At 37.6% G+C, this 18013-nt stretch overlaps 1 protein-coding gene across 1 annotated transcript in view; it reads left to right on the top strand.

The window, feature by feature from the left end:
• TDRD1 (tudor domain containing 1) overlaps positions 1 to 18013 on the top strand; it is a 53821-nt gene that overhangs the window by 19914 nt on the left and 15894 nt on the right. Inside the window, exons 4-15 of the mRNA XM_025881087.2 lie at positions 195 to 253; positions 6789 to 6933; positions 8401 to 8506; positions 9203 to 9266; positions 10169 to 10273; positions 10505 to 10687; positions 11184 to 11327; positions 11878 to 12049; positions 13120 to 13206; positions 14917 to 15084; positions 15208 to 15315; positions 16182 to 16352. Coding sequence (XP_025736872.1) covers positions 195 to 253; positions 6789 to 6933; positions 8401 to 8506; positions 9203 to 9266; positions 10169 to 10273; positions 10505 to 10687; positions 11184 to 11327; positions 11878 to 12049; positions 13120 to 13206; positions 14917 to 15084; positions 15208 to 15315; positions 16182 to 16352 — 1512 coding nt within the window. The remainder of the gene's footprint in view (positions 1 to 194; positions 254 to 6788; positions 6934 to 8400; positions 8507 to 9202; positions 9267 to 10168; positions 10274 to 10504; positions 10688 to 11183; positions 11328 to 11877; positions 12050 to 13119; positions 13207 to 14916; positions 15085 to 15207; positions 15316 to 16181; positions 16353 to 18013) is intronic.

Below are 18013 nucleotides of genomic sequence, written 5' to 3'. Positions count from 1 at the left end.
AGATAAATTCATTATAAGAGGAATAGTAATTAAGTTTCAAACAAATCCTTATTTTTCATTAGAAAAAGTAGGTTATTGCTTATTTATAGTGTAGGTTTAAGGCTATTATGGTATAGCTTTATTATTTGAATATTATGATATTGTACATTTTCAGGAATAAAGTAATATTTGACTTTTATGTTTTCTCTCTCCAGGAAACTCAATGTCACCATTAAATGTTGGAAACAGTTCACCACCCAAAGAAGTAAATAGTGTAAGGTTTTTTTTTTTTCTATTTTGTGTTTTTGTTTGGGTGTAAAAGATTCTAAACATATTTTGTATTGTGTTAATGAAGAATTACTCAATTTTCAGATATTACGGAAGATCAAGCTTCCTTTTCTTTATCCTAGTATCTTTAAAAAAAAAAATCAGTTCTTTTTAGGTAATTGTAGTATGCTATGCCATTGTAAGTGCAGCCCTGCAATTGACATGCAGAAATAATACAGATCCTGTGTAGCCGTTTTGGTTTCTCCCTGTGTGATGTGCTGCAGAATTTAGTATATGACAACCAGGATGTTGAGAGTGATACTGTCAAGATACAGAACATTTCCATCTTTCCCTTACATGTTTTTTGATGGTCATATCCATTTCCCTCTTGCCCCTATCACCTCCTTAAACCATGGAGGCTACGAATCTAATCCACATCCAAAGTTTTGTCATTTCAAGGATGTTATATAAATGGAATCCTACAGTATGTAACTTTTTGGGATTGGATATATTTACTCATAATTCCCTGGAGATTCATCTAGGGTTGTTGTATCAGTAGTTCTATTTTTATTGCTGAAAAGTAGTCCGTGGTTTGACATTCACATATTGAAGTGCCCCTGCACGGTTTCCAGTTTTGGGTTATTACAGTTAAAACTCTTATAAACCTTCATGTGCAAGGTTGATGTGAATATAAGTTTTTGTTTCTGCTCTGGGTTAAATGCCCAGGAGTGCAATTTCTGGGTCATGCAGTATTGCATATTTAGTTTTTTATGAAGCTACTAAAGCATTTTCCAGCAGAGCTATACCATTCCATGTTCCCACTAAGAATATCTGCAGCATCACACCAGCATGTGGTGCTGGTGGAGTTTGTATTATTCCTAATCTCATAGACGTGTGGTGATATTTTGTAGTGGTTTTCATTTTTGTTGCCCTAATGGCTAGTGATGAACATCTCATGTGCATATTTGTCATTTCTGTTTCTTTTTTTTTTTTTTTATTTTTTTTTTTTTTTTTGAGAGAGAGAGAGAGAATGAGAGATAGAGAGCATGAGAGGGAAGAGGGTCAGAGGGAGAAGCAGACCCCCTGCTGAGCAGGGAGTCCGATGTGGGACTCGATCCCGGGACTCCAGGATCATGACTTGAGCCGAAGGCAGTCGCTTAACCAACTGAGCCACCCAGGCGCCCGTCATTTCTGTTTCATTTTTGATGAGATGTTTACTCATGTATTTTGTCCATTTTCTAATTTGGATTTTTTTTTTTACTCAGTTTTGAAAGTTCTTTATATGTTCTAAATTCTAATCTTTTGTCAAATATGTGATTCACAAATGATTTCTCCCAGTCTGTAGCTTGTCTTTTCAATCTCTTAACCAGAGTGTTTAGCAGACCACAAGTTTTTAATTTTAATGATGTCCTGATCACTTTTCCTTTTATGGATTTTGCTTTTGGTGTCAGGTCTAGAAATTCTTTGCTACTTCAGATGCAGAAAATTTGGGGCTTTTTTTCCAAAAAGTTTTATAGTTTTATATTTAGATTTGTGGTCCATTTTGAGTTAATTTGGTTTGTTTTGTTTTTCTCCAATTTCTCCACCATTTGTTAAAAATGTTTATTTCCTCCACTGAATTGCTTTTGCACTTTTGTCAAAAATTAGGCGTATTTATTCTATTTTCCATGGACCTGTCTATATATCCCTCCACCAGTATCACACAGTACTGGTGCTATGTAGTAAGTCTTGAAGTTGGGTACAGTGATTACTCTCACTTTTTTTTTTCAAAATTGTTTTAGCTAGTATATTTCCTATGCCATCCAGTATACATCTTAGAATAATCTTGTCCATATCTGCAAAAAGTCTTGCTGAGATTTTGTTAGTAATTGATTTTTTTTTTTTTTTGAAGATTTTATTTGTCGGAGAGAGGGGGAGAGAAAGCGCGCACACGCACAAGCAGGGGAAGAGGCAGGCAGAGGGAAAAGCAGGCTTCTTGCCTAACAAGGAGCCCAGTGCAGGCAGGACTCAATCCCAGGATCATGACCTGAGCTGAGCCAAAGGCAGACACTTAAACGACTGAGCCACCCAGGCGTCCCAATAGTAATTGATTTAAACTTGTATAAGGATTGAGGATTATCAGTATCTTTGCTTTGTTGAATCTTGCAGTCCATGAATGTAATCTCTCCGTTTATTTAAATCTTCTTTGATTTCTTTCACTTTGTAGTTTTCAGCTTATATGTTCTATGCACAGTTATTTACACATAGGTTTTTTTTTTTTTAGTGATTGTAAATGCTGTTATAGTTTCTATTTCCACATATCCTCAGGTTCGTTGTTAATATATATAGATATGGTTTTGCATGTTTCTCTTGTACCCTGTGACTTTGCTGAAGTCACTTATTTTGAGAATTTTTTTTGTAGATTCCTTGGGATTTTCTACATAGACAATTGTATCTTCTGCAAATAGGAAGTTTTATTTTTTTTTCAGTATACTTTATATGTCCTTTTTTTTTTTTTTTTTGCCTTTTGCACTGGCTGGAACTTCTAGCACTATGTTGAGTAAGAATGGTGACAGTGGGGCGCCTAGGTGGCTCAGTTGGTTAAGCGACTGCCTTCGGCTCAGGTCATGATCCTGGAGTCCCGGGATCGAGTCCCACATCGGGCTCCCTGCTTGGCGGGGAGTCTGCTTCTCCCTCTGACCCTCTTCCCTCTCGTGCTCTCTATCTCTCATTCTCTCTCTCAAATAAATAAATAAAATCTTTAAAAAAAAAAAAAAGAATGGTGACAGTGGAAATCTTGCTTTATTTCCAAACTCAGTGGAAAGCATTGAGTCTTTTCACTATTAAGTGTACTGTTAGCTATGGGATTTTTGTAGATGATCCTTATCAACTTGTTGAAATTTTCTGTTCCTATTTTTTTGATAGTTTTGATCGTGACTAGGTGTTGAGCTTTTCTAAATGCTTTTCCTTCATCCATTGATACCTGATCTTTTAACCTGTTAATATGGTGGATTACACTGATTTTTTAATTTTTTAATTTTTTAAAGATTTTATTTATTAGAGCACAAGAGAGAGTACAAGCGGGGGTTGGGGGGAGAGGCAGAGGGAGAAGCAGATTCCCCACTGAGCAGGGAACCTGATGTGGGGGTCGATCCCAGGACCCCGAGATCATGACCTGAGCTGAATAACTGACTGAACCACCCAGGTGCCCCTTTGTTGATGTTTTAAAATATTTAACCAGTCTTGCATCCCTGGAATAAACTCCACTTTGTCATGGTGTATAGTTAATTTTGTATATTGCTGAATTATATTTGGTATCATTTTGAGTAGGATTTTTACATCTGTTTTTATAAGCAGTTTATAATTTTCTCTCTCTTACTATCTTTGTGTGGTTGGGGAACCAAGGTAATATTACTTTTCTGAAAGAGAAGTTGTATAGGATTGGTGTTAATTCTCTAGACATTTGGTATTGTTTTCCAGTGAAAACCATATAAGTGTGAAGATTTATTTTTTTGGTGTTTTAAGATTATTCAATTTCTTTAATATTTATAGGACTATTCACATTATCTTTTTCATATTGTGATAATTTGTGGTGTTTGAGGAATTGGTCCATTTTGGCTACATCATGAAATCTGAATGTGTAGAGTTATTCAAAGTATTCCATTATTTTTATGTCTTCAGGGTCTGTAGTAAGGTATACATTGTTTCTTTCCTGATATTGGTAATTTATCTTGTTTATTTTTCAAACTGTCTTGCTAGATCAGTTTTATTGATGTTTTTTTAATTTTATTTATTTGAGAGAAAGAGTGTGTGTAGGAGCTGGGTGGGTGGGGGGAGGTAGAAGGAGAAGCTCTCTCCCTGCTGAGTGGGGAGCCTGACCTGGGGCTTGATCTCAGGACCCTGAAATCATGACCTGAGTTGAAGTCCAATGCTTAACCTACTGAGCCACCCAGGTGCCCCTTTTTTGGTCTTATCAAAGAACCAGGTCTTTCTTTCGTTGATTTTTTTTTTTCTCCAAGTTTTTATTTTTAATTTCATTGATTTCTGCTTTTATCTTTGTTTCCTTGCTTCTGTTTGCTTTGGGCATTTTTTTTCTTATTTTTTAAGTTCTTAAGATGGGAATTTAGATTACTGATTTGAGACTTTCCCTCTTTTCTAATGTGTGAACTTAGTGCTATAAATTTACCTCTTGGCTGTCCTTTAACTGTGTCTTAAAAATTTTGATTTGTTATGTTTTCATTTTCTATGAGTTCAACATTTTTTAATTTCCTTTGAGACCTCCTCTTTGACTCCTGAGTTGTTTAGAAGTATATCGTTTTCAAATATTTGAAGATTATTTGTTAATTACTGTTAACTTGTTTCTAGTTTGAGACCACTGTGGTTGAAAAACATCCTGTGTGATTTAAATTTGTTGAGCTTTGCTTTATGGCCCATTGTGTGGTCTTAGTATACGTTCTGTTAGCACTTGAAAAGAATGTCCATTCTGTGGTTGGGTAGAATGATCTATAAATGTCTAACAGAATCCGTTAGTTGATGGTGATCTCGAGTTCTTCTGTATTCTTACTGATTTTCTATGTAGTTCTATTAATTGTTGAGACAGGGATATTAAGGTCTCTAACTATAATTATATATTGTCTATTTCTCTTTTCAGTTTCATTTTACTTCATGTTTTTTTTCTATCAAGTCTATAATGCTTATTGTATTTTTGCTTAATATGTTCTTCCTTCCCTTTTGTTCCAACATTCCTTTATTTCCTTTATGTTTAGAGAACGTCCTTTAGCCATTCTTTTTGGTTAGGTCTGCTGGTGACAAATTCTTAGTTTTCTTTCATTCAGGAATGTCTTGATTTCTTCTTTATTCCTGCAGGATACTTTCCCTGGATAAGTTTCTCAGCTAACAGTTCTTTTCTTTCAGCACTTGAAAAAATGTATTACTTCCTTCCGCTCTCTGTGGTATCTGTTGAGAAATCTATTCTCTTCTGAATTACTTTTTCCCATGTAAGTAAGATGTCCTTTCCCTTTCTCTGCTTTTAATCTTTTTTGTCTTTAGCTTGAAGAAGTTTGACTACATGCATCTTGGTATGGATTTCTTTAATTTGGTCTGGGACTTGCTCAGCTTGAATTTGTAGATTTATATCTTTTGCCAAATTTTGTAAGTATGGGGCATTTTTTGAGAACTACTTCACCCTGCCTTTTTCCTCTCCTGGGACTCCAAAGACATGAATGTTAAATATTTTGTTACAGTCCCATAGGTCTCTGAGGCTCTGTTAGTTTAGTCTTTTCTCCACTTTGTTTTTTCTCTCTTGTTAGACTTGGCAATTTCTATTGTTCGGTCTTCAAGTTTACTGATCCTTACCTCTCTTCTCTCATTCTGCCATGGCGTCCCTCATTGTGTTTTTTTTTGTTGTTATTTTACTTTCCAGTTGTAAAACTTCCATTTGGTTCTTCTTTATATCTTCTATTTCTTTGCTGAGACTCTCTTCATTTGTTTCAAGCGTGCTCATAATTGCTTATTGAAGTATTGATGGCTGCTTTAAAATGTTTGTCAAACTTTTCTGTTGTCTTGATGTTGGTATTTTTTTTTTCATTCAATTGTGATTTTCCTTTTTCATAGACAAGTTATTTTCTATTGAAACTGGCACATTTGGGGTATCTTATTTAAACTTTGTTTTAGCTAGCTTCCTCTGACCCTATACCAGAGGAAGGTGGGTGCTGCCAGGTGGGAGTAGATGTCCAGGTGCCCCACTCAGCCTCAGTTGGCACTCAAGATGGTGCTCTCCCTTGCTTTGGGGTGAGGGTGGGAGTTCCAGCTTCCAGGTAGGCCTCATGTGATACCTCCTCCCTGACTGGGAGTTATGAGTGCCTCTTTACTGATACGGAAGTGGGATGGAGTGGGAAGAGGGTAGGTGGGCCAGGGAGGAGAATTAGAGGGAGAGAGTTGAGACACTCATTACTTTTGAATGGTGGTGAAAAGTTCTGATTGTCCACTGGGTCTCCTCTTCCACCACCCCAATGATGGTGTTGAGGTAGAGGGGACACTCGTACCTGCTGGGTGGAAGTCCAGGTTCCCCACATGGTCTTTATGGGGAGACTCCCAGAGATGAAGTGCCAGCTCCCTGCTCTAGAACAGGACCATAGTGTTTTCTGTGGTGTTTGTCTAGGGTAGAACAGTTACTGGTTTTCTGTATTGCTGGGCTGCCCGTTTCCTGGTCTTTTGGCTAAGGAGAGTAGACTTTCTGTTGGGGACTTTATTGTCTGTACTCTTTGGCATTTTGGGTTGCTGACACAGCACTGTGTCTGGGATATATGAAGGAAAAAGAAAAATCAAGAAACTCATTGTCTTGTTCTTCTCTGAGTCCCAGGTTTCCTAGCCTATCTGCTGCCTTCTTGTCAAAATCAGCTTATGTTTGTTTATATGGAAGTCCAGGGTTTTTTAGTAGCATGTAATGGGAGGAATAGGGAAAGGTACATCTCTTTTATCTGTCCAGAAGAGGAAATCCCAAATACGGTATTTCAAAAAAATTACTACCAAGTCTTAATATTGCTCTTCTCTTTTCTTAATAGGAGCCTAGCAATAACATGCCTCCTGCAAAGTCAAAAAAAATACACAGGTTGGTTGAGAATTCCTTGTCCATAAATAATTCAGCACTCTTCAACTCCTTAGGACCTCCTTTTCGGTCAACAACTTGCCATCGCTGTGGCCTGTTTGGTAAGCATATTTCCCTAACATGTCTTTTTCACACATTTGAAAATATTTTTATTATGGAAAGTTCAAAAATATTAAGTATGAACAGAATAGTGTATCTGTGCTGTATACCTATCTCTCTGCTTCAGCAGCTACCAGCATCCTACAGTTCTTGTTCATCCATCCATACCTTTCCACTCTTGCTGCTTCCTCACTCAATTATTTCCTGTAGTTTTGTTTGTGATAAAATTTACATGCATTGGCATGCACAAACTCACATGCCTATCAAGATACAGAATATTTCCATCTTCTTAGAAAGTTCCCTCCTAGCCCCTTCTAGTTTCTCTAGATGCTAGAGGCAACTGCAGTGGGGTTTTTTTTAACCATAAATTAATTTTGCCACTTTTAGAACTTCATATAAATGGTGTCTTATAGTATTCTTATGTGTGAAGCTTTTTTTTTCTTTTAGAATAGTATTTTTGCTATTAGTACATGTTCTACGTACGCTATTTTTTGTTGCTGAGTAGTATTTGTATGATTATATCACAGTGTATCTGTTTTGTTATTGAACATTTTTGCTTCCTTTAAGTTTGTGTTAACTTTTGGCTATTATGAATAGAGCTCTCTCCACATTTTTGTACAAGTCCTTGTGTGGATATAGGTTTTCATTTCTCTTGGGAACATACCACGAGTATAATTGATGAATCAAAGGGTAGGTAACAGCCAAGCCATTTTCCTAAGTAGTTGTCCCATTTTACATTCCCAATCATAATGAGTTCTGCGTGCTCCGCATCTCTGTCATTTGGTGCTGTTGGTCTTTTCAACTTTAGCCCTTCTCATGGGTGTGTACTGGTATCTCATTGTGGTTTTAACTTGCATTTCTCTCATGATCAGTGAATGATCTTGAGCAGTATTTCATGTGCTTACTGGCTATTTGAATATTTAGCTTTTTTTTTTTCTTTTTTTGAGTAGAAGCATTCGAGCCCAGCCTTGTTTTTTGTTGTTGTTTTTTTTATGTGTTTTTTTTCTGCCTGTATATTCATAGGATTTTTTAATACTTTATTTAAAAAACCACCTGGGTTTTTCTGGGTGTGATTCCCTTCATTGGTTTTTTGTTTTATATATTTTTTTTAATGGCATGAGGTAATAAGCCATGTCAGAGTCTGCTTGCACAAGTCTGTTTTCACTACCACACATTTTCTATTTCCTTTGATTGTTCCTTTTATAATGTGTTCTGGGTTCTACTTTAAGATAGTTAGGTTTTCAGTCTGTCCTCCTTTTCATTTTCACCTTTGCATTCCTATTTGCAATTTGAGAGAGCTTTAAGAATTTAATCTTAATGCCTAATCATAAACAGCATAATCCTCTTCAAGTAATCTTGACGTGATTAATAGAATGGTGATTGGTATGTCTGGTCTTTGAAAATGTCTTGCTCTCAGCAACAAATACTTGGAGTAAAACACTGGTGATGTTACGGGCTGTGTTCTGTAGGATCGCTGAGGTGTTCACAGTGCAAGCAGACATACTATTGCTCCATAGCATGCCAGAGAAGGGACTGGTCAGCACACAGCATCGTGTGCAAACCTGTTCAACAAAAGTAAGTATAATTTTTATTTATTAGAGAATATTTAAAAGGATTTTTTTTTGATGGGGTAAAAATCAAATGAGGTAAGCAGGCCATAACTATGCAGAAGTTATTTTATTTACTGAGGTGTAACATAAAGGATGCAAATCTGAAATGAAGAGTTTACAAATTTAGGACTGAGTTTTCATGAATATAATTTTATTAGTACATACTCAGAGTTAGAACTTTTAAGTTTGTGTTTGTAATAATTAGAGCTTTAGGATGCCTTTTAATCATGTGTTCTTTCCTGAATTTTGATAAGGTAGAACTGTCACAGTGCCTCATGAATTATGATTTTAAAATACGAAAATCGTACTGGCATGACATATACCAGTTTACAAAGCAGTTTCACATCTATAAGTTCATTTGATCCTCAAAACCGTTGAGGTCACGTAGGGATTATCTCCATTTTGTAGATAAGAAAGCTGGGGCTTGGAGATTGTGGCTGTGTTGTCCCTTTAATTAGGTGGCTTTGGAAGAGGCAAGCCCGCACACAGGGTAGACTGTTGCATAGCCCGCCCTGGACTATTTTGCTTTGTTACTACTGTGATACTCTGAAGGAAGCTGTTTTTCTTCTTCTGGATTTTGATGATTGAGTCTCAGTCATTGTGGCCCCTACTCTTAATTGGCTCTGTACTATAAGTATTATAATCAGCTGCTTTATTTCAGTTTCCACAAATGTGAAGATAGTAAATCACCTTTTGAAACAAAGAACACGCAAGTGAAAAATGAGGTATGATGTACTTTTTGCCTTTAGAATTTTGAATGATTTCCTTTTATTGAATTAAGAGGACTTAAGCTAAATAAAATACTTACAGCTTCTCCATTTCACCAGTGATTATTCAAGTGATCACCAACCCCCAACATGGGGCTCAAACTCACGAGATCCCAGATCGAGTCGCAGTCTCCTCTGACTGAGCCAGCCAGGCGCCCCTGCACCAGTATTTATTTAAAAACAAAAGTTTCCTGTTGAATAAATCTGTACACCTTAATGATCAATTGGGTGACTATTAGGGATTTTTGAGCATTGTGTGTGCCCAGCACTTCCCAGAAGGACTTGGCGATGAGATGCCTGTGTCTCGGTGTAAAATCATTGGATTCCTGAGAGAGCTCCTCTCTGTGGTCTCTGCATGCACACGTTCTCTGGCTTTGTGTACTGCCCTCATATCGAAGGAGCATTTTTTTTCTGTAAATCCCCCCTTCCATTTAGATAACTGTGTGGGCTAAATCATTCATAATCTGAAAAATATCAGTAGTACTCAGCTCGTCTATAATTTTTAGGCTTCTGTAGCTGGTCCTAGCTTCTACTTAAAAAAATCTGACTTCCTTAAATATTCATTCTTTTAAAATGTTAACAAGTGCAAACTTAAAACACTAAACCCCCCTTTTTATTTTATAAACTCAACATTATCACCATTATGGTCTGATTCTTGAGTGCTCCCACGGCTGTGTACACTGCCTATGGACAGTGGGTTTTATTGGTTCTTGAAGGTATACACTGTTTCTCTGCTCTCTTATTCAAGCCTCGGGGGCTATTTTGGCCTTAATTCCAGCAAATGGTGGCCACAGTACCACTGAAACACGCGCTTGTGTAAGTACCTCACTCATGCATTTTGTTTTTTTTTTGAAACCCAGGGTGACTATCCTCTTGGAGTTACTAAAGAAATAGCCATTTGTGCTGATAAAATAATGTTTTCTGATTTGAGAAGTCTACAACTCAGGAAAACCATGGAAATAAAGGTATTTGTTGTTTAATTTCTATAGACAGAGATCCAAAGGACTATAGACTTTTATTCCTTGTTTTCTGTTTTTACTTTGAGCATAAGCTCAAACTTCAAACTTCAAAATGTAACTGATGAAATTGATTGCAAAAACTATCTTATAACTTTTTTCAATCTTGTTAGAAAGCTTTAAGAAATTCACATTTGCTTGTATTCTCAGTGAATTATTGCACCTTTTGTCTCTTGAAAGGGTACAGTTACTGAATTCAAACACCCAAGTGACTTTTACGTGCAGTTATATTCTTCAGAAGTTTTAGAATACATGAACCAGCTCCCTGCGAGTTTAAAGGAAACCTATGCGAATACAGCTCAGGAGGAGGATTACATTCCTGTTAAGGGGGAGGTTTGTGTTGCCAAGTACACTGTTGATCAGGTAACTGCTGATGAAATGAATTATTTACTATGATGTTTTAACTTACTTTGGTCCTATAACTCAACACCAGAGCTTTTAATAATGCATTTGCTGGCTTAACCAGAGGCTGTGGTCACATTCCCATTTCTGGTCCTGTCAGTATTGTAGGTCTGTTGGGTGACCCCCTCCAGCTTTGTTTATGGGCTCCTCTTCTGCCAGTTACAGACGATGGCGAGTCCTGCAGCTTGTGTTTATTTCTGTAGCTGGGGCATTAGTGTATCATAGTGTCTCCTGGGCTAGACTAACCCAGGAATAATTGTGCACATTAAAGTCTCCTAAATAGACAAGTTTAGGGATTTCTTAGCCAGATTCTTAGAAGATTAACTTGTTAATTGAGTGCCTCAGAACAGAGCTATAGCCTTTCCTTTGCATGTTCTGTAGATTGGCTAAGAGTTTTTTAAGCCTAAAATTGTGAAATATGGTTTTGAAGCAAAGCACCATTATATTCCACTTTCAGACCTGGAACAGAGTAATAATACAAGATATTGATATGCTGCAGAAGAAGGCACAAGTCTTATATATTGATTATGGAAATGAAGAAATAATTCCAGTAAACAGAATTCACCAACTAAATAGAAACATTGACTTATTTCCTCCATGTGTGAGTCTTTTTTACTTTCTAAATTCCTAATAGGGTACCCCAGAGAGCTGTTTTTAATGTTTTGATGGTCACAATATTTGCTCTATTCTGTGATGGTTATTATAAAAAAGTACCTATTGGTATATTTTTCATCTTTTACTAAATGTAGATAAATACTCATTGGCTTTCTTGGATGCATTTAAGAAGCCTTATTTAGTTAATACTTCCTTAGATGAGAAACAGCATTTTTTAGGGACTTCTTATCCATCTGTTCTTTTAAAACAATCATTTCTATGTTATGTTGTCTGGAAGCAACCTGAATTTATATGTATTTGAGGGATAATTATTCTTTCATGAATTTCTTAAGCTTCAAGTCCCAAAAGGAAAAGCACTGTGGATAGCGTAGCACAAGAGACAAATAATTACACATAAAATTGTTTATTTGCTTAGTTCTTGAAGATTTCTGACAAATTTTCAGTGTCAAATATATTATGTTTAAAAAATCTTCATGTTATTAGAAAAAATCATTTTCAAATACTAAGTTTTTAGTAACTCACGTAAAATCTTTCAGGCCATAAAGTGCTTTGTGGCCAATGTTATCCCAGCAAAGGGGAATTGGAGCAATGAATGTGTCAAAACTATTAAATCACTGTTAATGGAGCAGTACTGCTCTCTAAAGATTGTCGACGTCTTAGAAGAAGAAGTGGTTACCTTTGCTGTGGATGTTATGCTGCCAGGTTCAGGTAAGATCTAAAATTTTCTTAGATGGAGCACTTAATATGTTGTTTAGTCTTCACCTGTTATGCAGAGAAGAAATAGAAACATGAAATGAGGCCAAGTAAGCTCCACTCGGAAGTCCTTCAGGGTGTGATGAAAGTACGGCTTTAACCCTGCTCTTGCAGTCGGCAGTCTTTCAGAGACCCGGCATAGGGTCATGGAGCTGCTGGCTTCAAAGGCTAGATGCAGACTTACTGTGGGGATGACTGTGTTAGCCTTTTGATATGGCCATTATGATCACCATTCCTGATTTCTACTCATTTATGGAGAAAAATTCAAGAATGTCCTTATGAAATTGTCCATGCTTTCACCACCAGTGCTTTTTCCTTGAAGAATCTTCACAGAACTGCGTTTGGTTAGTATTGAGACTGTAAGTGACTAGTATTGAAGTGTGGAGGTGGAAACCTTTCTTTGTGTTTGAAAAGTGACTTCTGACCGTGTGCTTATAATTGCATCTCAGTTTCCAAGGTATCACTCTTCTACTTTTAGAGACCCGGTGTCTGTTGGTGACTTGGTAGAAAATTCAGTTAAATCTTTTGTGAAATTAAATATAAAATCTATCTTCTTTCTTTCCTGTGTATGTTTCGTATTATGACTCAGGTTTCTGGATGGTATTTCAAGGAATTTGAAGCTTATGTCGTCATGTTGGCTACCCCTTGTTTCAGCCATACTTTATGTCTGAGAAAAAGTAGTCTTAGCTTAACACTAAATTTTTTTTTTCTCATAAATGGTGGCCATACTAAGCATGCCAGTGAGGTGGCAACTAAACCTGTAATTTATCCAGAATTTTGAGGTGAAATATTTTTATAAAATTTTCTGCCACATGACAATGGGAATTTTGTCTCAATTTTTAAGGCTGAGCATCAGTAAACTGTATTTTGCACACACAAACTGAGCTGGTAAGAAATAGGCCAGTGTATTAATAACTATAATCTCTAGAACACATGGTTGTGATTCATTTGTTTCATGTTTGTGCCTTTCTTCTAATACTTGGTATAATATCTCAATGGGGATACATTTTCTTAACCATTTTTAGGAAAACTCTTAGATGATGTGCTCATAGAAATGGGATATGGCTTGAAACCCAAGGGACAAAATTCTAAGAAGCAAAGTGCAGATCCAAGTGAGTATACAGATTAATACTGAACAGTATAGTGACTCTAGGTACTGAAGAATATCTTCTCTACTAAACATACAAAGGCAGAGCTGTCACAGTGTTGCAGTTAATGGAAATGATAGCCATTCTTTAAACTTTATGTAAGAAAGATACTTTTTCATGTAGTAGTACATTGTCTAATCTTAGTCTTCCCTGCCTGTCTTCCATATTAACCCCTGACATGATGATCATCAGAAATCTCTAAAGTACTAAATATCATGACACTTTGAGTTGAAGGGTTTTTAGCTAACATTTTCTTAAATTTTCCCTCTATGTGGTTTTTCCATGTAGTATAACAAGAGAAGCAAGAAGTTTTGCTACCAGCATTTTATTGTCTCATTGCCTAGTTTTATGTGTTGTTTGTTGCCGTGTTTTCTTCTTTCCCTTGTTCCTTTACCGGTTACTTTGGATGCAGACATACTTCATTGTCTCTTGCTCATTCATCCAGAGGTGATTGCCAGGCTAATAGTGCTGTGATAAGGTGCATCCTTCCATATAAACAAGGTTGACTCATCTTTAAATCTACCTTATCTTTACCTCCTGTCCTTTGCCTTGTCTGATTGGTTGCCAAGTCTTCATTGATTCTTCTTCCTGAATATCCTTTGTATGTCTTTTTTCTTTTTTAAAATCCTTTTTTTCCTTACTGTTTTCTAGTTCAGGAATCCTTACCAGTTGTGGATTATTGCAACAACCTTCTCTGACTTTACCTTTTGTCTGCTGTTTTCTTACAGTACTGCATACACGATATCTCTAAAACACGAATTTTGGTATGACAACTCTGCCAAAAAGTTTTTAGTAGTTCTTTGCCATCTAGAGGAGAAAACCAAACACTTACTGGTCTAATAGGAGTCATGGTTGAAACCATAACTGCCGGTGGTGTCTTAGGGAGAGTGTTGAGTCAGGGGAAAAAAAAGGGGAGATAAACCTGGGGCCTACAATATCGAGTGAGAAGCCATGATGGGAGAGGTGGATAGAAAATAGGGACAAGGGGCACCTGGGTGGCTCAGTCGGTTGGGCGACTGCCTTCGGCTCAGGTCATGATCCTGGAGTCCCGGGATCGAGTCCCGCATCGGGCCCCTGCTCGGTGGGGAGTCTGCTTCTCCCTCTGACCCTCCCCCCTCTCATGTGCGCTCTCTCTCTCTCTCTCTCATTCTCTCTCTCTCAAATAAATAAATTAAAAAAATCTTTAAAATTGGGAAGTGTGAGTCTTAAAAAAAAAAAAAAAAAAAGAATAGGGACAAAGTGGCCAGAGCAACAGGGGGTGAATGCTTCCAGGAGGAAGTTATCAGTAATAATAGCAAGTGTTGCAGAGGTATCCAGTGGAAGGAACAAAAATCTTCTGGGCAGTATTTGCTTCACTGAGGGGGACTGTGGAGGTGCCTTCATGGAGGGTATTCTGTGGTCAGTGCAGACACATAGAGAAGAGATGAGAAAGGAAGTGCACGCAAACTGCCTTGGGAGCACCTGGATGGCACCTAACCTGGGTTAGGAGAGAAGTCTTTTCAAGGTGACACTACACTGAGCAAGAAATAACCAGGTTGCTGGGGGATTGGGAGTGTGTTCTGGGAAGGAAGAATAACATGCGTTAAGGCCTAGAGGTGTTGAAGGAACATGATTGGGCCTGAAAAGCTGCAAAAGTAGATTAATGAAACAAAATGCCTTGGTTTTTCTCTTAAGATGATCTTGAGGATGTTGGAAAAATGACAGCTGAAAACAAAGTTGTTGTGGATAGAAGTGATTTAATCCCGAAAGTGTTAACTTTGAATGTAGGCGATGAGTTTTGTGGTGTGGTTGCCCACATTCAGACTCCAGAAGACTTCTTTTGTCAACAGCTGCAAAGCGGACGTAAGTAAATTTTCTTGATTTGTGCTGTCAGGATAACCTATGTACTTCAAGAGACTCAACATGTGATAAAGAAGATGATGTGCAGATTTGTATTTGTGTTTAAGATGTGATCTGTATCTACAGATAAGCTCGCTGAACTTCAGGCATCCCTTAGCGAGTACTGTGGTCAAGTGCCTCCACGCTCAGATTTTTATCCAACAATTGGTGATATCTGTTGTGCGCAATTCTCAGGTGAGGGAAGAGTATTACTGAATTTTTTTTTTACTTACAATGAAGTAAAAATAAATGAAACAGTCTTCAGTTTGCACTGGATGGCTGCATTTGAAGTTTGACAATTAAAGCACACCAGTCATTTAAATATGTACAGTTAAACTGAATCCAAGTGTGCAAGGGAAGAGAGCCTGTGAATCCTGGAGGAGTTGGTAAAGGAAGTTTCTGTTGTTTTATCAGCCCTTTAGTTTTGGGGACTGGTGCAGATAATGTTGTTTACCTCAGGATGTGAATGTGCAATCTTCCAGGATCCTGTCTTCACCAGTTTTCCTGGGAATAGCAAGAGGGCCTGGAAGCACGGAGCCGTCATGGCACAGCTGTGATAACTGGCTTCAGTTCTTCCCTGCTGGAGGGAAACAAGTCAGTGGCCTCACAGAAGGGGAGATGCAAAGTGGGCCTCCAGTGAACAGATTGCTTGGTCGGTGGGGTCTGGTTGACCCGCACTGCCAGGTATTCTAAAATTAGCCCTGCTTGACGCTTAGCAAATTGTTCCTGTTTGATCAAGGCATCATTGTGGATTCGTTCACAAGACCCAGACACATTCTCTGTCCTAATGAGTTAACTGTCTGTGGGGGAGACAAAGCCTGTTGTAAGTCATGACCGCCCAGGGCATGAGTGGTCTAATAAGGTGTGCATAAAGGGGAGATTCTAGGAGTTGAAGGCTTCTGAGCAGCAGAAGTAGCAATGTTGACTAAGCATACGTTCAATAAAGCCTGATATTCTATTAAAGTAAAACCTACAGATGAGCATCTCTGAATTTGGGAGGGAAAGTTTTTGTGTATATCTGCACTGGAAAATCATTTGAGATGGATCTCTCCTTCTTTCAGACGATGATCAGTGGTACCGTGCCTCCGTTTTAGCTTATGCTTCTGAACAGTCTGTACTGGTCGGATATGTAGATTATGGAAACTTTGAAATCCTTAGTTTGACAAGACTCTGTCCCATAACTCCAAAGTTGCTGGAATTGCCAATGCAAGCTATAAAGTGTGTGCTGGCAGGTATGAAATGTTTGTGGTCACTGTATTCTTAAAATACTAAAACCTAAAGTAAGAGCATTAGGATTGAAATTAATTAAACTACCCAGAAGATAAAAGAATGTGTTTGGATATAATTTCTCTTAATGCAAAAATAATCCTTAATAGAACATTTCAAATATACAGGACCACTTTGCTATCTCTAATAAAATAAAATTGAATGTGCCTGTGGTTATAAAATTGAGTAATTTTGCTACTTATAGTCTGTATTATTGATAAATATCATAGAAGCCAATTCTTTACACAAAGTAGGGCAAAACCTGCTTGTAAAAACAGTATGTTGGAACATATGCTTAGAAATTACCGTTTATAAAATTTATCCCACCAGGAGCCAGGGCTTCTTTCCATGTTAATAAATTGGCCTCTTAACCTTCATTCACATATACCGTAATTGAACTGGTATCTGAGTATCAGAAGGATATTTCCAGGTTTTTGCTACTAGCAGTGTTCTTTTTTTTTTTTTTTTTTTAAGATTATACTTCAGACAGAGCACAAGCCAGGGGGAGAGGCAGAGGGAGAAGCAGACTCCCCACTGAGCATGGAGCCTGACCTGGGGCTCCATCTCAGGACGCTGAGATCATGACCTGAGCGGAGGCAGTTGCTTAACCCACTGAGCCACCTAGGCACCCCATAGCAGTGTTCTTTTAACTACAATTTGCCACTTATCCAAGATCATTTCCTTAGGATAGGCTGCAAAATATAGTTGTACTACAGAATTCCTCAGGTGAAATGGAGGTGTCTGTGGGTATGTTTCTTTTCATGTTTGTGATATATGTTATGATTGTTCTGCAGAAAGTGTAGAACTAGTTTACACACCTACCAGAAAGATAGCAGGGGAGCCCATTCCTTCACACTTTGGTACACCAAATAGATACCTCTGTATTAGTTCATGGTGGCCAGTTTTGATAAGTTTTAAACTAAATCATTCCAATTACTTTATTACCATGAGACTGAACATTTTTTTCATAAGTTACTTGCTCTTATGAAAAGACTAGACTTAACCTTGGGTTGTTGATTTGCAAGTGCCTTTGCAGTTTAAGTGCTGCTGATGTTTTTTTTTAAAGATTTTATTTATTTATTTGAGAGAGAGAATGAGATAGAGCATGAGAGGGGGGAGTCAGAGGGAGGAGCAGACTCCCTGCTGAGCAGGGAGCCTGATGCGGGACTCGATCCCGGGACTCCAGGATCATGACCTGAGCCGAAGGCAGTTGCTTAATGAACTGAGCCACTCAGTCTCCCCCGCTGATGTTTTTTATGTCATTGTAAGGGACCAGTATTTCTTCCTGGATTGTTTGATACTTTTGTTTATGATTTTCTTAACTTACTGAGATATAACTTACATACCATAAAATTCTCAGTCTTAGGTATACAGTTCGGTGATTCATAGTAAATTTACTGAGTTGTATAGACATCACCCTGATGAGGTTTCTTATCGCCATCAGTAATCCTAGCTCCCCAGGCAATCACTAATCTGTCTTCAAGATTTTCTTTTCTGGACATTTCATATCAATGGAATTATTGTTTGTTTACATAGAAGTAGAGCAGTTTTCTATAGGTTTTTTCTTTGTAATTTTGCCTTTATTTTAATCATTAGGAAATCCTGCTCAGGTGGGACTTTTTGGTTC

The sequence above is a fragment of the Callorhinus ursinus genome, unplaced genomic scaffold (genome assembly GCF_003265705.2).
Source record: "Callorhinus ursinus isolate GAN/ISIS: 27379988/994484 unplaced genomic scaffold, GSC_fseal_2.0 scaffold20, whole genome shotgun sequence".
In the NCBI taxonomy this organism is placed as follows: Eukaryota; Metazoa; Chordata; class Mammalia; order Carnivora; family Otariidae; genus Callorhinus; species Callorhinus ursinus.
This window is presented reverse-complemented; position numbering and strand designations above follow the sequence as displayed.